The 23840-nt window shown below is 40.0% G+C and overlaps 2 protein-coding genes and 1 long non-coding RNA gene across 3 annotated transcripts; 1 reads left to right on the top strand and 2 right to left on the bottom strand.

The window, feature by feature from the left end:
• Positions 1–2692: 2692 nt before the first annotated feature.
• Positions 2693–3256, bottom strand: LOC124875743. The gene is made up of 2 exons (XR_007040112.1): positions 2825–3256; positions 2693–2740 (listed from the first exon to the last, which is right to left on the bottom strand). It is a non-coding gene; the product is annotated as an uncharacterized LOC124875743 (long non-coding RNA).
• Positions 3257–6546: 3290 nt separating this feature from the next.
• Positions 6547–11948, bottom strand: LOC124874909 (growth/differentiation factor 6-B-like). The gene is made up of 2 exons (XM_047376540.1): positions 11362–11948; positions 6547–9520 (listed from the first exon to the last, which is right to left on the bottom strand). The coding sequence occupies exons 1-2, from the start codon at positions 11807–11809 to the stop codon at positions 8655–8657; spliced, it is 1314 nt and encodes a 437-aa protein (XP_047232496.1). The 5' UTR covers positions 11810–11948; the 3' UTR covers positions 6547–8654.
• Positions 11949–12227: 279 nt separating this feature from the next.
• On the top strand, positions 12228–18143 carry LOC124874906 (gastrula zinc finger protein XlCGF57.1-like). The gene is made up of 3 exons (XM_047376533.1): positions 12228–12906; positions 13456–13785; positions 14633–18143. The coding sequence occupies exons 1-3, from the start codon at positions 12726–12728 to the stop codon at positions 15964–15966; spliced, it is 1845 nt and encodes a 614-aa protein (XP_047232489.1). The 5' UTR covers positions 12228–12725; the 3' UTR covers positions 15967–18143.
• Positions 18144–23840: the final 5697 nt, after the last annotated feature.

Below are 23840 nucleotides of genomic sequence, written 5' to 3'. Positions count from 1 at the left end.
GGTATGGAAGTAAAGGGGGCCAAATAGAATTGTGGACAATGCTTTTGAAATATTTGTCACTTTACCATTATGTGTGCAATGACTGGTAAACATCAGCTCAGCTTTAGCAGATAAAAAACAGCTCAGATTTGTTTCTTAGTCAATAAAACAAGATTCTATCATCAGTATTTATCAACAATTTTTAAGTTTTGTTAGTTATAAACTAACAGAGAATTCACAGTATTTTTTCACACCTGCCTGGAACAGCACTGTCATACATTTCCTTGTTAGTTTAGCTGTAAAATTCATCTCTTAATATGATTAAAATTGTTTATTTAGATAACGGAACACAATTAATAGTTATTGTAGCAGATGTTCTCCAGCTTGGATCTTTTACAGTTTTCTGTGTAAAGGTCAATAAAAACCTGCAAAATTCTGATAAAATGTTTTTGTTTTTTTTGTGTGTGTGCTTGGGTGTGTCTCCAGATTAACCCCCAGATTCCCCACATTCCAACCCAAAGTCAGGCACATGCCTCTCTGCGGGTCCGTTTAAGGTCATGGATGTTATTTACTGCCATTAGGCACTTCTATGTAGTTGACCTTTGACTCCCACTGAGAGCAGCCCATTGAAGCAGCTTTGTGCCCGATCATCTAATCTCCATAGGAACAGTCCTGAATCTGAGACTCATGGCTCTGAAAGCAATCAACACCTAAAGGTGAAGGAGGGTAGCCAGAGTTCTGAGCCGGTCCAAAGCGGATTAGGGTCATTTTGTTCAGACTTGCTGAGCAGAACAAACAGAACCTCCAGGTTTTACCCTTTTACGGCCTCATGCACAGCCTCGTGCACACTCTTATGGGTTAAAAACTGTAATTGCTGCATAGAGTTTGGTCCCGGACAGAAACAGAAACATCAAAATTGACTAAGTTTCTACAACTTGTAGAACCTTCTCTCCAGTGGGGAAGCAGTGTCTGAAAGTTATGACTTTAAGAAAGACGGAAAAATTACCTGCAGGACCTGGTAGTTGCTGGAGTTCAGTTAAAATGCAATATTCATCAGAGCCTCCATCAATTTCAAATACCCTCAATGTGTAAAATAAGACCAGACCTATAAAGCATTACAACATGGAAAATGCTGAAAAACATGAACACAAGTGAAAGCCATAATCTATCACCTCAGGATCATAGCAGTAGTCCTCTAACTGCTTGTCCTGGGTTTGATCCCTAGGCCTTTTTTACACGTCTTCTTTTTTCTCTCTCTACCCTCTTTCCTGGTGAATTACTGTTCAATTAAGGCCACTAGGGCCAAAAATGCAAAAAATTGTAAACAAAATGGATGGATGGATATATTTGTGAATTCTCCCTTTGAGCATAAATAAAGTCTCAAATTAAAAAATCCAAGCTGCCTTTAAAAGCGAACCTTTTTAGCTCCTCTGTGCGTCATTCCTTCGTGTCATCTGCAGAAAGCCCAGTTTTGCCACAGACATCAGTTGGACCTTCCACTGATACACATTCCTTCAGGACTTTTAACAGAGAAACTGAACTGGATAAAAAGACATTCAGGGGTTTTCTGATGGTTAACACTTTGTTGAATTAGTTGCAGTCTGAGCCTTTTAATGAAAGAAATTACAAGCATTCAGAATGAAATGGACTCACCTAGCTTTTTGGTTCATTAGGACGTAAACTAAATGCAAAGAGCTGCACTTTCCAACCTTCTTCTGACTGTATTTACCCTGCTGAAAGAAAGGGGGGTGAGTTTTGGGTCAATAAGTCTAAAAGCAGTTATTGACTTTGAAGGTCTCTCCCCTCTAAGGAGAAACCTAAAACTGGACTGGTTGTTGCAGCTCGGCGGGGCTGAAGCCTGAGAGGAAATGCAGAGTGACACTGACAGGCCAAAGGAGGAAGTGTTGATGGAGTGAATTAAAGATGGGGGATGGAGGAGGCTGACAAGAAGGTGGAGGAGTACTTATGGGCAGAGGGGGTGGGGACATGTTCTGCCACACCAACACAGTCAGAAATCTCCAAATGTATCCACAGAAGAGGTCCCATCCCATGACCCAACTTGGGTCCAAATTGAGCAGATTTAATCCCTCCAATCAGGACTGAGAAAACAGTGTCTGCTAAAGTCTTTAGAAGCGCATCTTCATGAGGAACATGACAATGTTTCAGGCTACTTTTCCTCACAGTCTGAGGAAGTGTGTGTGTGTGTGTGTGTGTGTGTATCTCAGGAGGAAACATCTTGTCAGGGATTGAAGAGAGGAGCGTTGTTCTAAGAAACCGCTGAGGTTGATCTGAAGAAAGTTTCCATCCATCCTGCCTGGAAAACCTCCAAAGGGAGGCAGTCAGCATCATCCTGATCAGTCAGCCATCTCAGCAGCTTCTCACTGATGTCCATCCTGGGTAATGGAAAGCCCAGCCACCCTTTAAATTCGGAAACACAACTGGCAGCTGACCAGACCCTCAACACCCAACAGTATCAAACCAGTCAGACCACATATAAACCACTATGAGCCTCACAAACAGATGGATGTTTGTACTGTACAGCAGTCAGGGTAGCCCGTTAATCACTGGCAGGAAAAGCAGAGGACACAATAAAATAAGCAGTGGTCCAAGAGAACACAAAATGGACCCTTCTCCACCCATTTTAATTCAAAGTCCTGTAAAGCTGTCATTTTCAGTATAGATTTAACCCACATACAGAGAACACTCAGAAGGAAACGTTTATAGTTTTTATTGTCAAAGTAGTCTAGGACAGGAACACCAACTGTAAGGGAAGGAAGCAGAATGGTTTGGTGAACAAACGAATGATATGAAGCAACTGATTACTTGGATCTGAGAAATGACTTACTAAATTTTTGTAGCAAGAACCACCAGGGGTAGAGAGATTCAGAGTCTTAACTTGTGAAGGGGAATTGTCCAGTTGTCTTTTCTGTCGTGAGCTTGGTGTCAGCAAAAAGGAGCTCAGGTGCCGATGTTCGAGAAGGAGGAAGAAGCAGGGTGTGCTGATGCCTGGGTCTTGGAGTCGAAGGTAACGGGAAGCCGCCAGCTTGGTCCGTGTCCGAAAGGTTCAGACAGAAGTGAGAGAAATCCACAAGAAGGTAGTTCCTTAACTCAGTAGTTAATCCAGAAGCTCAGAGATGCTCTGGAAACGAAGCCGGAACTCAGCAAGGTAAACAAAGCCTTAGGTAGAAACCTGCGAGGGAACAAAAATGCAAGATTACTAGAGTTCAAAAACAAAGCACAAAATTAGAAGTGGCTGAGCTTGTTACCACTAAGGCAAACACTCTGGCATCGAAGTGCTGGCAGCCTCCCGTGTAAGTACTCCTCCAAGCAATCAGCAGATAGGAAACACCTGTCGTCCAGCGCACCTGAGAACTCCAGCACCAACTGGAACACTGAGTGATTAGTTAAACGAGTACACAAAACACACACATACACTCTCAGACTCTGACAAAAACAGGAAACTCTACTGAAGTGAGACAGATATTATATGAATAGATTCTCAAACAAGATGAGCTGGTCTGCAACCTGAAGCAGTTCCAGCTTGAACAGAGATGCAGTTTACAATTCAGCTCAGTTCACTGAATTCATGCAGCACCAATCATCTCAGCGACCCTTCCGGAAGTTCAGTTCTATTCGTATTCAGTCCAGAAACAGAGTCCACTTCTCCCCAATTAAAATGCAATTTTAAGCAATCATTCAGACTATTAAAAGCCATTTAAAAACCTTTGCTCCAGTCCAGGATCCATAGCTAAAAACTACTACCTCAGGACAACAAATCACACCCAGCCCAAGAGTGATATTTTTTACTTTCCCTTAAGTTGGTTTTTATTTAGCCGCCAACAGTTTCTGAGGCTTTGTTAAAATATGTGAGATTTATTATGAGGAACACATGATCTGAAGAAGTGTCACATCAGATTATTATCCTGTGCCACTTATGCTTCTTCCTCCTGCAGCAAAGCTTAGTGAGCTGCTTGCATGTAGTAAAAAACTCTCAGCAGGAGGTACTGATTCAGGCTAAGCAATCCAACCTGTCTGGGTTTTATTTGTAGCCACACGCTGACTTTAAACCAAGTTTTGCAGCTCTGTCACCTAAAACCAAAGGAGCTCTGATGATCATTCTGTGACTGACAGCTCAGTGCCTTCTCTGTCCTTCAACAGCCTTTCTGGATGTGTTAAAACTGCTGCTCGTGCTGCTTTGTCTCAGACAAATCAGAACAACATGTGTCTGTGTAAAAGAGCTCATATAGAGAGATATTACAAACATGTTCATGTCTTCGCCAGTCAGAGTGAGACGGTAATGACCTGCAAAGAGGGGAAGACCCATTAACACAGAAACTCTGGCCGGTTTGTTCTACTCCCAGAAGGTCTCGCAGTTGAGGCTCTGCAGCAGGGAGACATACACAAACATACGTTTTCATCATTGCAGAGGAATTACATTCATGCAATCAACATTACTCCAGCATTAAATATGTCTACGCCTAAATGTTTCTTTAGAATCATGGTGCAGATTTGTTTCCTGTGCACTTTGTGTAGCCAAAGGGTGGAAAAGTTACCTTTTAACCTGCTGCAGCTGTTAGAGGCGAGATCAAAGAAGAGCGAGGTGGAGGAGGAAGAGAAGCGGCCGACTGCAGACAGGTGGGTGTTCTCAGATCTACAGGTAAACTGTGTTATGATTTGGGCTTGTTTGGTTTTTGGTTTCGGGTTTTTTCCTTATGTTTTTCACTGCTCAAGTTTTGAATCATGCTTCTGTTTATTATTTTCCTGTTTATGCTTTTGTTTCATGTTTTTCTAGTCATAGTTCTATTAGTTTGTTTCCTTGGATTTGCGTTCTGTTCAAGCCATGTTTTGCTCCTGTCACGTTGTGTTCTCTGTTAATCAACTTTATTCGGTTCACCTGCACCTAGTTAATTTGTCTTGCTTCACCTGGTTCACACTCCATTTATACACACGTGTTCTGTTTACACATTGCGGAAACATTTTTCAAACCATGTCTTGTCTTTCAAATGATGCTCAAGTCTAGTTCTCAAACCAAGTCTTGTTTTGTGCTCATTCCATGCCTGTCTCGCCTGCCCGTTTGTTGTTTTGTTCCTGCCTCCTGCTGTGAGTGAGTTTTTTGTTATTAAACCTTTGCACTTACCTTCACGCTGCCTGCTCGTCTGCATTCTGGGGTCCTATATCTCGCAAACCTTAACAAACTGGGTCATATATAAACACTAAATGCTATTCAGGGAATATGACACCAATAGAGTGGAAATAAGAAGATAGTTTGGATTTACTGTAATACTTAAGAAAACAAAGGAAGAAGTGGGAATATATTCCATTAAAATCTCTGTGCAGCTGGAACTTTGATCAGATTTAATCCAGGTCAGTTGTGAGTTTATCCTGCTTTTCTTTGTGAATCACATAACTTAGGGAGAAATGCGATCCTGGCTTTCATGCAAGCAGATGTTTTTCCAACATGAACTTTTTGCACTGATTGTCGCCTCACTTTATAACACCCACCTTCCCTCAGGTTTTTTCATAGGTCTGCAAAGAAAAGAAAACCAGCAGCAGGAAGACTCTAAGTTATAGATCTGGGAAACAAAACTTGGTCTAAAATCTTGAGAAATCCAAGAGGTTTATATTGTGTTCAATTTCCCTGTACATGCTAGAAGAATTGAACATCACTGACTGATTTTCAGATTTCTGGGAACATGAAGAACCAGATGACAATGCTCCAGGTTCTAGAGGTCTTTTTCTGCAGATATAAAGTTTAACTTGTCACATACTGATTCTACCAGTTCTTCCTAGAGGATTCATAGGTGATTTAGTAACACACATCATGTAGTGTCAAAATGTACAAAACTTGACCAATGTTCCATGCATGAGCTGTAGTCTTCAGCCACATTGAGTCTAGATGAGCACTGATCTCGTTCCACGAAGATTGGATTGGCTTCTCTGCATCAAGTTGGAGGAAATCCCATCCAGTCATGGATGTTATGGGCACACGGACTCAGTGAGTGTAGTGGACTAGGGTCATGCAGACAGAAAGTTGTATGTTGTCAGCATACATATGGTTGGAGATGCTGCAGTACCACGAATCTATGAGAAATTACCTCCAATAAACACTACCTGGTCAAACTGAATGTAATTTGCAGTAAAATCCATAATTATGGGAAAATAAAAATCAAAGAAGCGCCAAACAAATGTTTAGGGACCTGGAAGGGTTAAACTGAAACTAAAGATTAAGTTTTAAGTTGTTTTATAAAGGAATAAATTCTCTCCCAAATGATTCGACTGGAAGACTAAACGAAAGAATAATAAACTCTGAGCTCACATAAAGAAAACATTTAGGTTGTGGTTTTAAACTAAAATCAATTGGTTGATCAGCTGAAAAGTTTATGATTAATTAATATAACGTCATTTTCCATTAAACAATGTAAAAATATTAATATTAAAATACCTATTTCACCCCAGTCTTAAGATAACCAATAACTGTAAACAGTTATTAACATTTATTTATGCATCAAAAATACTATAAGATCAAGTTAATCTTTTACAGTGTATGAAGACATATTTGTCCAATGGTTTTGTATAAAACAAGGTTTATTCAGATATGATCAGAACACTTCACACAACCCAGAGCAATAACTTGTGAAAACAGCATAAATTATTTCCATCTTACATATTTACAGGATATTTTATTAAAACTATGCAGACAGAAATTACTAAAGAGACAGAAGCTGATCTTACAGAAGATTTTAAGGTTGATTCTGAAATGTTTTCAATTGAAATCTGCTTTCCAAACATCCCCATGTTCGGAACAAAGTTTAGCTGAAGTAAATCAGTTTGCTTAATTTGGTTCAACAAAAGGATTATCAGAATTATTTCTGCAAAATCGGATGCAAATTAACAAAATTCAACTTTACATTTATTACATTTGACAGCTGTGCAAATGCCTACAATGAATGATTTTGCAGATGGACCAGAGAAAGATTTACTGCAACAAATGAATTTTTAACTTTGCATCTCTACAACAAATCTGGAATCTGTATAAATGTGTAATGGACCATCTGGCTATCAGGTCCTAACAAGATACTGCAGCTGATTTACAGGAAACATGAAGCCAACCACAAATCTGTCAGCTAGAACAAATTTCAAGAAAGGTTTCTAAAACTCCTTCAGAGGGTTAGGGTGTGGAGAAACATGGTGGATGTCCACAGTCGGCCTGATTTAAATGAAATTTTTGGGTGGATAATGAAAAACAACACTGCTGTAGCACAGAAGTCTGAGCAATCTGCGTGAAAATAAAAACTAAACAAATTAAAGACAGTGATTAGGAGCAAACTAGAAGAAAAACACCCCAAATGGAACCATCATGAAGATCTAAACAGTAGAAAACAAGTTTTCAGTGGGCTGAAGGGCACTAATCATGGACTGTGGATGACTGAAAGAAAGTAGGATTTAAGAATGAATCCTGAAGATGATGCTGGGTTGTTTGTTTGGTGCCATCAAGAAGAAAAGCAGCAGATTTCCAGATTTTAGTAATGAGCTGGGGCTGCAGGTCACGTAAAAGAGAAGGTCAGGCGGAGATCAAGATCTCTGAAGGAACTGCACAGCTGAACATTTCCTCATTCCTTCAATTCAAAGGAGGTTTTCTGATGATGAGGCCAGTGTACAAGATGATGAGGATGACGATGCAATCACTGAGCAAAGAGCTTTCCAACTTTTCTTCACAAAACAGTGATGAACCTTATTACATCAATAGGAAACAGAATCTCAATTCACCTGGAATGTTATGGTGGAAACTGGAAATCTGCAGCATTAAAAGACTCAATCCTGCAGAACTGATCCCTAAGCGACTGAACAAGAACTTTAATAACGGACTGATTCAACACTTTTACAAAATCTGAACATTCAGCTTTTAGTTCAATATGTTCTGATTTATTATCTTGTCTATTTTTAAACAAATAAAAACAAATGATTAAAACAGTTTTCCACAGATTTTGTCACCACTCAGTTAAACTTCGAAGCTGATGGAGGATCAAGAGACACCTGAACAGTTCTATTAATTGTAGCTGATAGAGTGAGAAAAGTAGAGGGAAAAGAAGTTCTCCGCCTGAAAGGCTCTCCAGCAGATGAACAGTGTCTGAAATGAAAAAGTAAAACAATATTCAGCAAAGATCTATCTTGGCTTCTGTTCCAGAGTCTGACCTAGGATCTGGTTCAGGACCTGACCCAGGGCCTGAAAGATGCTTCCTTCTCCAGCTGTAAGCCAGGTTTTCAGCTGACATCTCGTTAGGAATCGTTCCAGAGATTTAACCAAAGAAGTGGGAACAGATTGTGTCCTTGTGACAAACTGGACTGAAAATGACTTTCAACAATCAACCAAATAAGTCCAAAGTAAAACTTTGAAAGACCTTCAATAAGAAAGTGAAATGAAGTGGAGTTTTTGGATCAAAGGAAGGAAAACAGAAAAATCAAGGACCTGATCAGGAATCTTGTCCTCAGTGTCTTCAATATCGTGAAGATAAAGGAGGTGATCGGCTTCAGGAGCTCTGAAGCTTAAAATGTGACCATGTCAGGTTTTAAAGTACATCATCAGTTATTTCTACATCTCAAGAACATCTCAGGAAGCAGATTCTGGTGTTATCTGATGACGATGGAGAACCCCCATCCCCCCAAATGTCAGAGGACTACCTGCAGCCACAGGTCTCCACCACCATGTCGTCATATTGTTTGTAGACCACATTGTTGCCTGAGTCGATGTAGAGGACACTGATGGGGCTGAGCTTGGTGGGGGTGCAGCAGCTGGGGGGCATGTTGTTGGGGTTCATGGAGTTCATCAGGGTTTGGATGATGGCATGGTTGGTGGGTTCCAGGTGGGGGCGCAGGGGGAAGTCACAGACCCCCTCGCAGTGGTAGGCCTCGTAGTCCAGCGGGGCAATGATCCAGTCGTCCCAGCCCAGGTCTCTGAACTTCACCTGTAGTGGCTTCTTGCTGCACCTGGACCTGGACCGGGATCTGTTGCCATGTCTCTTTTCATGACGGCTCTTAGATGGAGTGTTCCTGCGTCTCCTGCTGGATTTGGTTGGTGGACTCAGTCTCAGGGAGGCTCTGGCCCCTCTCCTCTCTCTGAATAGGGTCTGCCTCTTCTTAGACCTAGTGAAGACCACTAAGATGGCCTTCTTCTGCTGAGGCCTATTGTGTCTGCCCAACCCGAGCACATCCAGGTCCAGCTCCCTTTCAGGGTTGTCCAGAATGGCCCTGAGCTCCAGACAGAAGTGTTTTCCACGCCTCAGTCTGAACGCCTCCAACACGTCCAACACCTCCCACTTTGGCCTGTAAGAATCCTGCAGATCCAAAGTTTTAAAGTGAAGCAGCTGTCCATCATGGCAAGAGAGGAGTTGAATGTCAACTGGATCAGCTTCTAACATCCTGAAATTCCCAGACACTGTGGTGTACATCCTCAACTCGGCTCCCAGGATCTCTGCTGCTTGGGAGAGAGCCGAGACGTCAAACAGATACTGCTGTCTGCTCAGAGGGGAGAGTAGGAGGTCGTCTGTGGAAAAGATTACAACAGGCAGTTACAGGAACCCGAGATCTGACAGGAAAAATCCCACCATTGTCTGCAGCAAGCTGACTCATCAGAACCCACAGAACCACATTTATAATATATATCACAAAGGCAAACGGACCTCCAACTTTCTGAAAGAATAATTTAAATCCAGTGTCAGGATTGTTTCGTACATGTCTGGAACAACATGTTTCTGAAACATTTGAAACAGAACCTGGAGATAAATGAAAACATGGGGGCAGTAGATGGTGTCCTTCATAGGGAGTAAATTAGTCTTTGTTGCTTTGGTCCAGGGTTTGAGTCGCCACCTTTGGTGCAGGTCTTCCCCTTCCCTTCTCTGCACATTTCTTATGTGATTACCCTGAATAAAGGCCAAAAAAATCTTTAAAGTGACAACTGGAACTCATTGATGGGTGGACCTCCACTTTGAACCTTCTTACTCTAGCGGAGGATATCTGGGTCTTTATGACAATGATCAGAGCAGAAAATTGGTCGTGCATTGTTGAGATCTTCCATAAAGAACAGGAGGCAGTATCCCGTCTACAGCACAGACATGAAGGGGGTCCACACTTTCTGATCAACTGCAGTGGGAGGATGAAGACTGCCTGGAGAAGGACCCCTGTCCTCTAAATTTAAAGTTGTTGAGGTCAAAGTTAATTTTTTGCAAGAATTGTTTCACTCAGCGTTTGTTTCTTATTTCATTTATCACAATATGATTCTTTGATAGAAGGAGATTAACAGGATTCTTCAGCATCTTTAGATAAACCATTTAGTCATCATTACTGCTAAGGTTTTGTATTTTGTCGTCATTAACATTGCATTTATTGTTAATAATGTACAATATTATTAAAATACAAATATGGCTGATAGTGGTCCATTAAATCTTTTATTGCCAAAAATGAAACAATTCTGAAGTGCTATTTATCATCGGAAGCTGAGGTAATGTCCAGTTCTCAAGTATATATGACTAAAAAAAGGGCTTTATCCTTTCACTTCTTTGTATTTGATCACATTACAACCATGGACATCATGGTATTTTATTGGGATTTTATGTGATGGATCAACAAAAAGTAGTTCAGTATGGTTAAGTGGAAGGATTAATGGTTCTTAAAATCTTTTAAATTGTTAAACCAGGAAGAAAACCCGTTAGAGGGGGTCCACCTTCCAGCAGGAAAACACCCTAAACATACAGCCAGAGATACAATGGGATGGTTTAGAACAAAGCATATTCATTGGTTAGAATGGCCTAGTCAAAGTCCAGATTTAAATCCAACGACGAATCTGTGGCAAGACATGGAAACTGGTGTTCACTGATGCTCTCCATCCAATCTGACTGAGCTTGAGATGTTCTATTAAGAAGAATTAGCTAAAGTTTCAGACAGTAGATATTCAAAGCTAATAGAGACAAGTCTTTTTCTTTCCACTTCACAGTTCTGTAGATACTTTATGTTGTTCTGTCACATTAAATTCCAATAAAACATATTGATGTTTGTAGTTGGAATGGAATAAAATGTCTAATCATGTTCAAATAAATATGTTTTTAATGTTTAAATATGTTGAAAAATATCAATATAGCGTGCAACAACTAAAACAAAAAATATATATAATTGTAATGTAATATCTGATTTAACTGCTATCTCATCTGGCATTTCTTTAATTTCTATGAACTTTACAGCTAGACGGGACACAGAACTGCAGGTCCAAACAGTTCCAGCTCTAAGACTGACCTGCATCAGGTGGTTTCCACGGCACATAATTCTTTTTTTCACTGATGGCTCCTAAGGGTCAAAATGAGTGAGATGCTGCACGAACGGAGCTCAACTTACCTTTTCCTCTGTCCACAAAACTTGTAATGGTGTTTGCAGCCTTGGAGGAGCGAAACATACTGGCATTGAGTCCCAGTTTCTCTGCAGTGGAGAAAGTTTTATAGATGGACAACATGTAGTCATGAGGCTCGATCAGCTCTGCAGGCAAAGCTTTATTTATTTTCTTCAAGAAGTAAATATCTTTTGGGGTTACTGCTCCATCAGAAAGCTTCTGACTTGCTGGAGGAGAAATATGACGAGTCTGGAAGCTGGGAATGTCCCGTACAAACAGAAAAGTCCCGCAGAGAAGTGCGAGGACACAGAAATCCATCCTCCGGACTGCGGAGCGAAGCGGAGTGGGGCTCCGCAAAGTGCGCAGCGCACAGGGGCAGGAGGCGCAAACACGCCCACACCAGAAGGTTATGGTGAGGCTGGAAAACTGCCTGGAGGCTGCTTCACCCAACAGCATTCAGACACGTAACTGATCCTGCTTCAGGTCCTCGTTTTACTCCACGTTTTTCTAAATATCCCACAGCTGTGCCTCATACGTCAATATTGTCTTTGGCGACATCTTGTGGACAAACTGGAGCACTGCCCTCGAGTAAAACCGTATCCCGCAACCCACCAGCGTCATTCAGCACCACGGATAGAGCCATTTCTGCAATATCAATAGATTTTTCGATTAAAGTTTTCTTTTCCCTACAAACATAAATTTTCAGATTTCAGTTGACTGTTGGGACATGTTTAAATAATGTGATACAGTCTCGCCTTCACTATCGCGCGAGAATGATTTACTCTCGCGCATCTCTGAGTCTCTCTCGCGTATTTTCGTACAGCTTTTGGCCGCTTTGTTGCTTCATATTCTTTGTCTGAGTGAGGGAGAGGAGGAGTTACAGGTTGCAATGTTAGCTTGACTGGTTATATCCCGGCGAAAGAAGGTTGTTTGTCTGACATATGTGCGGTAAAATGTCCGTGAATAATGTATCCGACTCCCTACTCGAAAATCATCGGAAGGGTAAAGCCTCTACATGTTTGTTTTGGACCTCTATGATTCCTAGTCGAGCTTTGCAGTACATAATGTCATTAGCCGACATTAGCAAAGATAATGGACTGCTGGGCACCGTGGAGCTAAAGCAGCTAACAGCAGAGACTTAACCATCGTCTGTGGACACCTCTAAGCCTTATTGTTCAGCTGAAGACCGAGAGACTGGGGACACTTGCAGAGTGGACACAGAACTTCTGATCGAGATATCAGACTCTCTCCTCTGTAGCATTACTTCAGCTCTGTTATGGTTTAGATTTTCTATTAATACAATTTTTGATCAGATGCTGATTTGTGCCTGATTCCAAATTCAGGAAGCAGAAAAACAAAAGATAAAGATTATATGGTTGATCTACTAGAACATGTGAAGGTTGCAAGCATCGTAAAAAGGAGAATCCCAGGTACTTCGAGGATGTCTGAGATGAAGGTTGAAGCAGAAGACCCTGGGGGGCTCAGTTTGGATCCCCCCATACCTGCAGCACCGACATCAGAACTGGAGCAGAAACAAGACAGCAAAGATCTCAGTAAGTGATAAATAGAAACAGGCTCCTCCAGTTTATATAGGAAAAAAAAAAAATCTTAAAAATCTCAGAACAAATTTGAAACCTTTTTGTGTTTCTGTATGCTTGAATAATCTCAGCGTGAAAGCACATGCATTTCCAAACATCACAGAGTTTTAAAAAACAACAAATTGGACGTAGCTACGGAGGGCCTGAGTAGTCTGTATGTCATATGATTATGCCTCTTGAAATATTTGCATGTGTGTATTATGTTGATATATATTTTTGGCCAAGACAATTAACTAACTTGGAATCTTGTTACAAATGGGAAAATACTTGATCTTTTTTCTTATTTCATTATCAGAAAAATAAATAATCTTTTAAACAAAACACCTTGCATTAAGTTTCATTTAGACGGCATTTAGATATCATTTTATGGTTTGTTTAATGCCTATTTAAATCTGGCACAAGGTGCTTCCAATAAAAATTTTACTTTTGGCTGATTCTTATATATCAATGTAAAACATGCTGTTGTTATTCAACCTTTTTGTTTAATGTCTGTTTGTGTTTCAGTGTTCCCAGTTCTTCAGATGTTGGTGATTGAAGGGGTTCCCCATGGTTGGAGCTCCAGTTTGGACCAGCAGCACCCCGAGCCTCCCCATATAAAGGAGGAAGAGGAGGAACTGTGGATCAATCAGGAGGAAGAGCGGCTTACTGTGAAGATTGAAGATGAAAAAAAGCCTCAGCTATCAGAGCTTCATCACATAAAAACTGAAGATGACAGAGAGACTGAAGCTTCCACCACCTGTTTATTTGAACAGATGGAAACAGAACCTGATGGAGAGGACTGTGGAGGACCAGAACCAGACAGGAACCCAGATCCAGCATGTTCTTCTCAAGAAAGTAAGATAACAGTTCACAAAAGAGGTACAAGATTTGAAAAGTGTTCGAAACGTTGCTCTAAGCTTCCCTCAGGTATGAGTGTTTTCATACATGTTTGTCTTGTTTGTCTCAATGTTACCCCCCGTTTTACAGAAAAAGTGCTTAAGAAAATGAATGATTAACTTATAACAAAGTTTTTACCTATATTTACTTTTGGGAAAAAGACAGGCATAAAAAATATAATGTTTTGAGAATCAGTAATGTCTACATTAAATACTCATATCTTTAATTATCTTGTGGCATTGATATTTTTTTATTGCATGGTGAACTCCTATTTACATCTGGCACATTGTGCTTCTGATGAAAATTTGCCTTTTGGCTGATTCTTGTTAATCGAGTCACATTCACACTGCTGGTCCAGTCCAGGGATCAGTCCAGGGATCGGTGAAAATGAGAAAACTCACACCTTCAGTTGGTTCGGTTTGCTTTCACACAGAGAGTCATAGAGTTGTAAAACATTATTTTAGGGGTAGAATTGCTCTGATCTAGAAGAAAAAAAGCACAAAGAAAAAAGTCCGCCTCATCTGGGTTTCTGTTGCTACTTTAGTGTTCACATGTAGTTGTGCGCATGCATTCCCACAGCAAGTGAACCACTCCAGGGTCTGGAATGAACTGTGCCAAGACCGGCAGTTGTTACGTTCTCTGGTCCGTTTCAGGGTCCAGATGGGTTCATACCAGAGTGATTGCCTCCAGATACCAGACTCTGGCACAGTAAAACACATTTCAAAGGTTTGGTGTGAAAACACTGTCAGTGTAAAACATGCTGTTGTTAATCAATGTTTTTGATTATTGGCCGTTTGTGTTTCAGCTTTTGCACTCCATCAGATGTTAGTGATTAAAGAGGTCTCCCATGACTGGAGCTCCAGTTTGGATCAGCAGCACCCTGAGCCCCCCCATATAAAGGAGGAAGACGAGGAACTGTGGATCAATCAGGAGGAAGAGCAGCTTACTGTGAAGATTGATGATGAAGAGAAACCTCAGCGATCAGAGCTTCATTACATCAAAACCGAAGACAACAGAGTGACAGAAACTTTAACCACCTATTCATTTGAACAGATGGAAACAGAACCTGATGGAGAGGACGATGGAGGACCAGAACCAGACAGGAATCCAGATCCAGAATGCTCTTCTCAAAAAAGTAAGATGACGGTTTACAGTAGAGGTAAAGGAGCTGCAAAGTACCCTCTTCAGACACATATGCGACTCCACACTGGAGAGAAACCATTCACATGTGATTATTGTGGTAAAGGCTTTCATGCAAAGAACTTTCTTAAGACTCACGAGAAGATCCATTCAGGAGAAAAACCTTTTTCTTGTGATGTTTGTGGTAGGAGATTCCATAGAAAGGATGGCATTAAACAGCACATGAGGATCCACACTGCAGAAAAACCATTTGTTTGCAGTGTTTGCAACAGAGGATTTTCCCAGGAAATTGTCCTAAAGAGACACATGCATGTTCACACAGGACATAAACAGTTCACTTGTAGTTTTTGCAGTAAAGGTTTTTCCCAACAAAATATACTACAGAGTCACCTGCGTGTTCACACAGGAGAGAAACCATTTATCTGTACTGTTTGCAGCAAAGGATTTTCCCTAGAAAATGTATTAAAAAGACACATGCGCATTCACACTGGTGAGAAACCGTTTATTTGTAGTGTTTGTAGTCAAGGATTTTCACGACAAGAGAATCTGAAGAGTCACATGCGTGTTCACACTGGAGACCGACCATTTGTTTGTAGTGTTTGTTGTAAAGGATTTTCAAGACAAGGATATCTGAAAAAACACATGGATGTTCACACCGCACCGTTTAGCTGTAGCGACTGTGGTAAACATTTTGTGAAGGAAGACCAGCTTCAGCGACATGTAAGAGTCCACACGGAGGAGAGGCCATTTGGTTGTGATGTTTGTAAAACCAGATTTATTCAGAAGTGTCATCTTGACAACCATATGAGAGTCCATTCAGGGGAGAAACCATTTGTTTGTAGTGTTTGCAGTAAAGCATTTTCACAACAGGATCGTCTAAAGAGACACATGCGTGTTCACACATGTGAAAAACCGTTTGTGTGTAATGTTTGCAGTAAAGCATTTTCACAACAAGGGAATCTGAAGACACACATGAGTGTTCATGTGGGCTGCACGTAGTAAAGAAAACCTTGACATGAAGTGGATTATCCTTCACTCCTTATGGCAAAAAGACACATCATGCTGAATTATTTCTCTGAACAAACACACTTACATATAAAATCTCTAAATCTCTTATAGAAATGTCAAAATAAAAGTTAAATATTTACAGGACTAAATGCTTTAGTATGATGAGAAAACCCCAGAGCAGAGCACCAATAAATGTGGTCTATTCAGAAACTCTACCATCGTAACGGGGTGGGCAGTATGGCACTAAAATTAGATCTTGATATTTCAAGGAAAAATAATCAAAACTTAAATGGACCACTGATGGGATGAAATGATCGCTGGTGGTGTTGTGTCTCATTTAAAGCTAGGGTTTTTTATGCTAACCATGACTTGTCTGGATACTTTCTTTGAGTATTTTAGTAATTTGCTGGTGGAACATAAGTTGTCTTATACTAATAAGCTAATCCGTGGCAATAGGGGGACATTTACTGAGCTGTTTTCACTGTGGGGTTAGTGGGTATAGAAGTGGCCTAAGTAAAATAGGCCAGACATCTTCATATTCCTTGTGGAGAAAAACCCAGTGCCTATACAAAGGAAAAATATAATTCATACATATCTTTAGACACGGCTTTGTTCTGTATGGTCATCTCAAAGACATAGAGTACCGAGATTTGTCACTAGAAGTGTGGCCTTTATAAACAACTAAACTGGTTCATGTTGTAAATCAGTGGTTGCTACTGTTTGCTGTTTTCATATAAACATTCTGCAACTTAACTAAAGATGATATATAGGTTTGTGAAATGTGTCATGCTGGATCTGTAGCACTGGTACAGCATGCCCTCTATGAACATCATCTACACTGTTTATATTATTAGACCGAGTGATGCTGTTTGCCTAAATGCTAGGTCTGCTAACACACAGCTTTCCTGCCATTATTCTATAGATGTTATAGTTGTAAAAAAGACACTGATACAAATTAGTATCTACATGACTGACTTGACCTCTGCTTGTTATTAACTCCAGAAACCTGAAAGTTTACTTGATTTGAAGTGAGCCTACTCAGTACATTTAATGGCCTGCAACCATAAATGCCTGCGGTTTGCCTCAAAGGATTTCTTTGATGAAGGTATTCTGTAAAAGGGAAGGCCACTTTTCCTTTCATTCCTGCCCTGGCAGACAGCTGCACAACTAGACATTTTCTAGTTGTTCTGGGTACTGTTATGGTTATATTTTGCTTATTTCCGGTGATTTGCTGCTACCTGTTGGTGGAAGAATACAGACTGATGTAACTGTGTCACCAACTCCTAATTAGTCTATTAAGGTTCTTAAAATAATTGGTGAAAAAAAGAAAAAATGTATAATCGCTAATGGTCGCATTAGCAACATTTATTAATTCAAATAGTATTTGTATTTAACTTTGTACTGCAAAGACAGGCATTCTTAAGTTCATTACATCCTCAGTGGAACCTTTTCCACCAATCTGGTTCCAGTGCTTAATCGATGCTGATGCTTAAGCACCTGTTCTTTCTGGTTCCACTGAGATTAACCTTGTTTGGCGCCCTGAGAAACTGGAGCTATCCCAGCCCCAGTTTGCTGCTGGGCCAGAACCAAGAAACCCTTTTCATTTAGGAGCTAGAGGTGGGGTCTTGGGGAACAGCAGCCATCAGAACTGTGAGTTTAAAACTCTAAATGTCAGTTTTGTTATTGATTGATCATAATTATAACAAAAAAGATAGCACAAACACAAAGCATTGTTCAGAGGTAATTTCCCAATGAGACAGAAGGACAGGAAGAAATTATTATTATTATTGTCACTTGCTCGCTGGGGTAATGCTGCAAAAGACACGGGTGTTTGAGAGCAACTTAAAACGTTCGGTAAAGCTCTTGTATCTGCAGTTAAGTAGTAAACCTCTCAAACGACATAAGTTAAATACAATTCTATTTAAACATTAGACCTGCAAAAGCACTGCAACATTTTCAATATCTATTGAAAACACATGTTTATGGACTGGCTTTTAGGACACTGACCTAAATATTATTGTTTTAAAAGAAGCCTTAGTTGTTGTTTTAGCTGCTTTCATTGTTGAATTGTAATGTGTTTTATTACTTTATATTTTTATTGAATCACTGTCAGGCGTGCAGCATGAGTTGGAAGTGTGCTATATAAATAAACTTGACCTTGACCTTCACTGACAGCCCAATGGCAGTGTTCTGTCGATCTGAGCTCTCACTTCGAGATGACCTTGCCAGGTGCAAAATTCTGCACCACGAGACGCGTCCTTCAAGTCACATAACTGTTGTGATTATGAATCTGAGAATATTATTTAATATTTTATATTAATATTTTATCAAATAATATTTTGGTCTGTTAAGGGTTGTCCTGTGAATACCAGCCCAGTAAGGCGATGGTATTAGGACAAAATAGAAAGGTGTGAGAAGAGCTCTGACATTATTGAACAGCAAAACTGCACATACAAGGAATGAATTCACACAATTTCTTAAAATACCAGAATTTATTAACAAAAATAAGTCAACTCAAAGTCAAACATATTTCAATCAACAAACTCTTTACTATGCTAAAACAAACCAACTAAACTACCAAGCAGAATTAAAGAATAATGAAGACTAATGGACTATGTACAATATAAACAAGTTGATTAAGGATGATTGAAAACCATGACCAAAAGAGTGATGCAACATTACCATGCAATATTTATGTTTGAGGACCAAGGATTATCTTGAAGAATCTGGAATTGAAGTTAAGTTAGTCTTGGAATTAACTTAGGCAATAATCAGCAAACGTTTAGACAACCAATCCCAATGCAAGATCAGATAAAATTTTATTTTAATTAAATAATATTTTAAATAATGATCTGCTGAATAAAACCAACCTTCTGGATGACCATTTCTCAATGGTGTCTAATTAGCTGCTTTTATTTATTGAAATAATATTTGAAGAAATATTATTAAGGGAGTATTTTGGAAAAGAGCCAAATTTTCTAGAGAAATGGGGCCTATGGTGTTTACTTAGTTATCAAATCTAGTAAATGATGTTTAGGGACTATTATTCACTAGCTTGAAAACGAACAGCCTTTCTGTTAAATACTCTTTAGCAGCAAGCACGTGTTCTTACCGGTTAGCAGTTGGGCTAACAAAGAAGCTAATAGCTTAGCACCAGAAACAAACACATACCTTTAAAAACCAGGGTTAATATAAGGGCTAAAATGCATGAGCGCGGACGGCGCGTTGTGATCACTGTTCTGTTTAAAATCACCCTTTAAATAAAGTTTATCTTAACCTTAAAACATACAAAGAACACAAACCGGCACGTGTGCTGCAGATAGCCCGCTAGCACTAAGATAGCAGAGTTTCACAAAAACAAAACTTAATAAATGAAAACGTTCGGATTATTTCGTCCTAACTGTTAATCTGCCCAAACCTAACCTCTGACCATGGTGAGGAAATGTTGTCCAAGGGGCGATGAAGTTTGAAGAAGGTATCCACAGTGAACAAACGGTTAGCTTCCCGCTAACCTCCTCAGCTTCTCACGATCAGAAGGTGCGTTCGTTCTGTGAACAAAAGGGTTAGCTCCGGAGCTTTAGCTGGGCGGCTCGTCCTGTCCGCTGCGGTCTCTGCTGTCTTCCTTCCAGGCTGGGAGACCGCGTCTTTGCAAGGGCTTCTCTCGAACACTGTTTGCGTCTGCGGGGGCTCGGAGACAGTCAAGCAATGCTTGTACCTTAATTAGCCCCGTTTGTGAATGAAAATACCGGATACACAGACGGTATTTAATTCGTACTTATCTTTGCATATGATCGATGATCGTATGGCTTCCTTGGATCCAATTGAAGAGTTTGTCTTTTTGCCAGCAAAAGACATCAGCGCGCTGGGCCTCTCCTGACCGGTCCCTCTCGAAGGCCGTGTGGAAAGAGGGCGGATGTAGCAACAGCTGTGTTTTTATTCGGGTAGTGGCGTCACAGGAAGTCCGCAGGTATCCCGTTTCCTGGCTGTGCTTGAAGAAGGTTAATGCACTTTATTTAGAAAGTTCCAAAAAGGTCCGTACCGGAGTTTAATGTTGAAATCCATGGCTGTGGGTCCCAATATAATCCTCCGTTCTACTGCGGTAGGAATCAACACAGGAAAATGTTAATCAGCTGACAAATCATTTGGCTTCTAAATAGTGAAGCAACAAAACAAACAGTGTGGCCCCTCCATTACTCCTCGTTTAGTTGTAAAGGCATTGGAGGCTAATATAAAAAATGGTGGAGCCAGACTAAAGCTGACAATAAGAGCAGAAAAATGTAGGAATCAGTACCAGCCTACCCTGCTGCTATAGATGATCACTAAAGAAAACACTATGCAAAATTACCAGAAAGACAGAAACTGTACAGGGCTGCTGTTCAATGTATTTGCATGGACCGGATCCTTGTTTAACTTTTAAAAAATATGTTTTGCAGGCATAGTATAGAACGATTCTCTGTTTGTCCCTTGTAGTAAAATTTACTTGTATCAACAGCAAATTGATATGGCAAATGGAAGCACACAGTGGCACACTATAGATAAGCAGTTATAGTAAAAAAAAAAATAATTATACAACCGTCTCAGAGGGTTACTTTTATAATGGATATTAAAACTTATATGCAGTATTTCCGTTTAAGGAGAGCTCAGTTGTCCACTTCTTATCAGTTTTACCCTAGTTACGGAAGTTCAAATATTATCATGTTGTAATTAATCTTATTTTTGGTTCTCAACTTGTGCCTTTAAAAAATATTGCTGTGGTATCAAAAATGGTATCCAGTATTTTTCTTAGTATCTGCATGGAATTTTAAATTCTTTTATCGTGATAACCCTAGTTCTTTTTACAAACGTAAAATGTGAACAGTTTTGTCAACATTTTTCTGAAATTACGGCCAATAAACATTTAAATGTCCAGCTATGCTAACATTGTTTAAAGCTTCAAATTCATGTCTGGTTAACTTGCAACCAAATGGGTCGGCCTCTGAGATTTTGATTTGTTTTTCTCTCACTTGTATTTTTAATCGAGAATTTTAGGTGTTGTGCTGCAGGCTAAATCATTGAAGTGCTATGATTAGTGTTGCTCTCTATAAAAAAATTTTAATGCTTTTTTTGTTCCTACTTTTACTTCTGTGCTTGGTCACATTGTTCATTGTTGTTATTATTTTTTTCCTTTTTGGTCGTGGGACAAATGCTGACTTCAGTTATATTTCCCCCTCATCACTTTATTAAAATCAGATGCTTCATGTTACCTGGCGCAACAATATGTGTATAAAGATCAGGGAGTACATGGAGTAAATTTGTTAAAAACCTATTTAATAAAAATGTTTTTCAAAAGCTGTGTTCAGACTGATGTTTATTCTATATGAGATTACATATTTTGTGAGTTGGTGCTATATAAACTAAATAGATTTAATATGTAATGGTTAAAATCAGTGAGGTGTAATAGCCTGTATTGTTCTGTTATCTAATATGTGGCAACACAAAATAGTCAGTCAGTCATTTTCTACCGCTTATTCCATAGTGGGTCGCGGGGAAGCTGGTGCCTATCTCCAGCAGTCTATGGGCAAGAGGCGGGGTACACCCTGGACAGGTCGCCAGTACATCACAGAGCAATACACAAACAACCATGCACACACTCATTCATACACCTAACAGGCATGTCTTTGGACTGTGGGAGGAAGCCAGAGTACCCGGTGAGAACCCACACATGCACGGGGAGAACATGCAAACTCGATGCAGAAAGACCCCAGGCTGGGAATTGAACCCAGGACCTTCTTGCTGCAAGGCAACAGTACTACCAACTGCACCACCATGCAGCTCTGTAATTAAACCTTTACTTAAGAAACCTTCGCTTGATTGAGATGACTTGAAAAATTACAGACCTATATCCAATCTTCCATTCTTATCTAAAATTCTTGAGAAAATAGTTGCTAATCAAATGTGTGAGCATTTACACAGCAATGACCTGTTTGAAGAGTTTCAGTCAGGTTTCAGAGCTCATCATAGCACTGAAACAGCTCTGCTGAAAGTCACTAATGATATTCTTATGGCCTCAGATAATGGACTTGTGTCTGTACTGGTTCTGTTAGATCTCAGTGCGTCATTTGATACAGTCGACCATAATATTCTCTTAGAAAGGCTGGAACATGCTGGTTTAAATCTTATCTGTCTGACAGATTCCAGTTTGTTCATGTAAATGATAAATCATCTTTAAACTTCAGGGTTAATTGTGGAGTACCACAGAGTTCAGTACTTGGGCCAATTCTCTTTACTATATATATGCTTCCAATAGGTCAAATTATCAGGCAGCATAGGATAAATTTTCACTGTTACGCTGATGATACTCAGCTTTACTTATCCATAAATTCTGATGAGCCCAACCAGTTAGATAGACTACAAGCATGTCTTGAAGACATAAAAACTAGGATGACTTTAAATGTTTTGCTTCTAAATTCAGACAAGACAGAAGTTGTTGTCTTTGGACCAGAGTCTTTAAAAAAGAAACTGCTTAGTCAATCACTTAACCTAGATGGCATTAAATTGACCTCCGATAATAAAGTAAAAAACCTTGGTGTTATTTTTGACCAGGACATGTGATTTAAATCCCATATTAAACAGGTTTGTAGGATTTCCTTCTTTCACCTCCGGAACATTGCCAAAATTAGAAATATCCTATCCAGGAGTGACGCTAAAAAACTAGTCCATGCATTTGTTACTTCAAGGCTGGACTATTGTAATTCGTTACTATCAGGATGTCCACAAAATTCAATTAAAAGCCTTCAGCTGATTCAAAATGCTGCAGCAAGAGTTCTGATGAAAATTAAAAAGAGAGATCATATTTCTCCTATTTTAGCTTCCCTTTATTGGCTCCCTGTTAAATCCAGAATAGAATTTAAAATTCTCCTCCTCACATATAAAGCCCTTAATGATCTAGCTCCATCATACATCAGAGATCTGATTGGTCCATATGTTCCTAACAGAGCACTTCGTTCTCAGACTGCAGGTTTACTGGTGGTTCCTAGAGTCTCTAGAAGTAGAATGGGAGGCAGATCCTTTAGCTATCAGGCTCCTCTCCTGTGGAACCAGCTCCCAGTTTTAGTCCGTGAGGCAGACAAACTGTCTACTTTTAAGGCTAGGCTTAAAACTTTCCTTTTTGATAAAGCTTATAGTTAGAGTGGCTTAGATTATCCTGAACTATCTTCCTTATTTTTTACCTCCGTCTTCTTCCCTCCCTGTTGGATGGAGTAAGGGGGAGTCAGGTTTAGCCTAAACTGACTCAGTTTAAAGAAGGCTGGCTCTGTTCTGGGGACTCCTCTGGAACCTCTGGAGATCATTGTGCAAAGAAGGATTCTTCATAAAATGAAGAACATTATGGAGAACCCTGAGCATCCTCTTCATGAGACTGTCCTACATCAACAGAGTGTCTTCAGTCAGAGGCTTCTTCAGATCTGCTGTAAGACGGAGCGCTACAGGAGATCCTTCCTGCCCACAACCATCAGCATCTACAACGACTCTTTGAAGAAACCTTCAAAATATGAGCTATAACAACATTTAATTTCCTTTTGGGATTAATAAAGTATTTTTGAATTTGAATTGAATTATGGTTGAGGTGTAAACACATCCTCCATTTCTGCTACCTGTATGACCCCCTCTCTTTTCCAATGGTTATGGTCAGTCTGACAGAGAGAGGTATCCCAATCTTTGTGGTTTTTAGTATAACAATGACCATCAGTGGGCTCTAGATGGACAAACTGTCTACTTTTAAGGCTAGGCTTAAAACTCTCCTTTTTGATAAAGCTTATAGTTAGAGTGGCTTAGGTTATCCTGAGCCATCTCTGTAGTTATGCAGCTATAGGCTTAGGCTGCTGGAG

The sequence above is a fragment of the Girardinichthys multiradiatus genome, chromosome 10, assembly GCF_021462225.1.
Source record: "Girardinichthys multiradiatus isolate DD_20200921_A chromosome 10, DD_fGirMul_XY1, whole genome shotgun sequence".
NCBI classification, from domain to species: domain Eukaryota; kingdom Metazoa; phylum Chordata; class Actinopteri; order Cyprinodontiformes; family Goodeidae; genus Girardinichthys; species Girardinichthys multiradiatus.
Note: the sequence above shows the minus strand (reverse complement) of the source record. Positions and strands in the feature narration are given on the sequence as shown.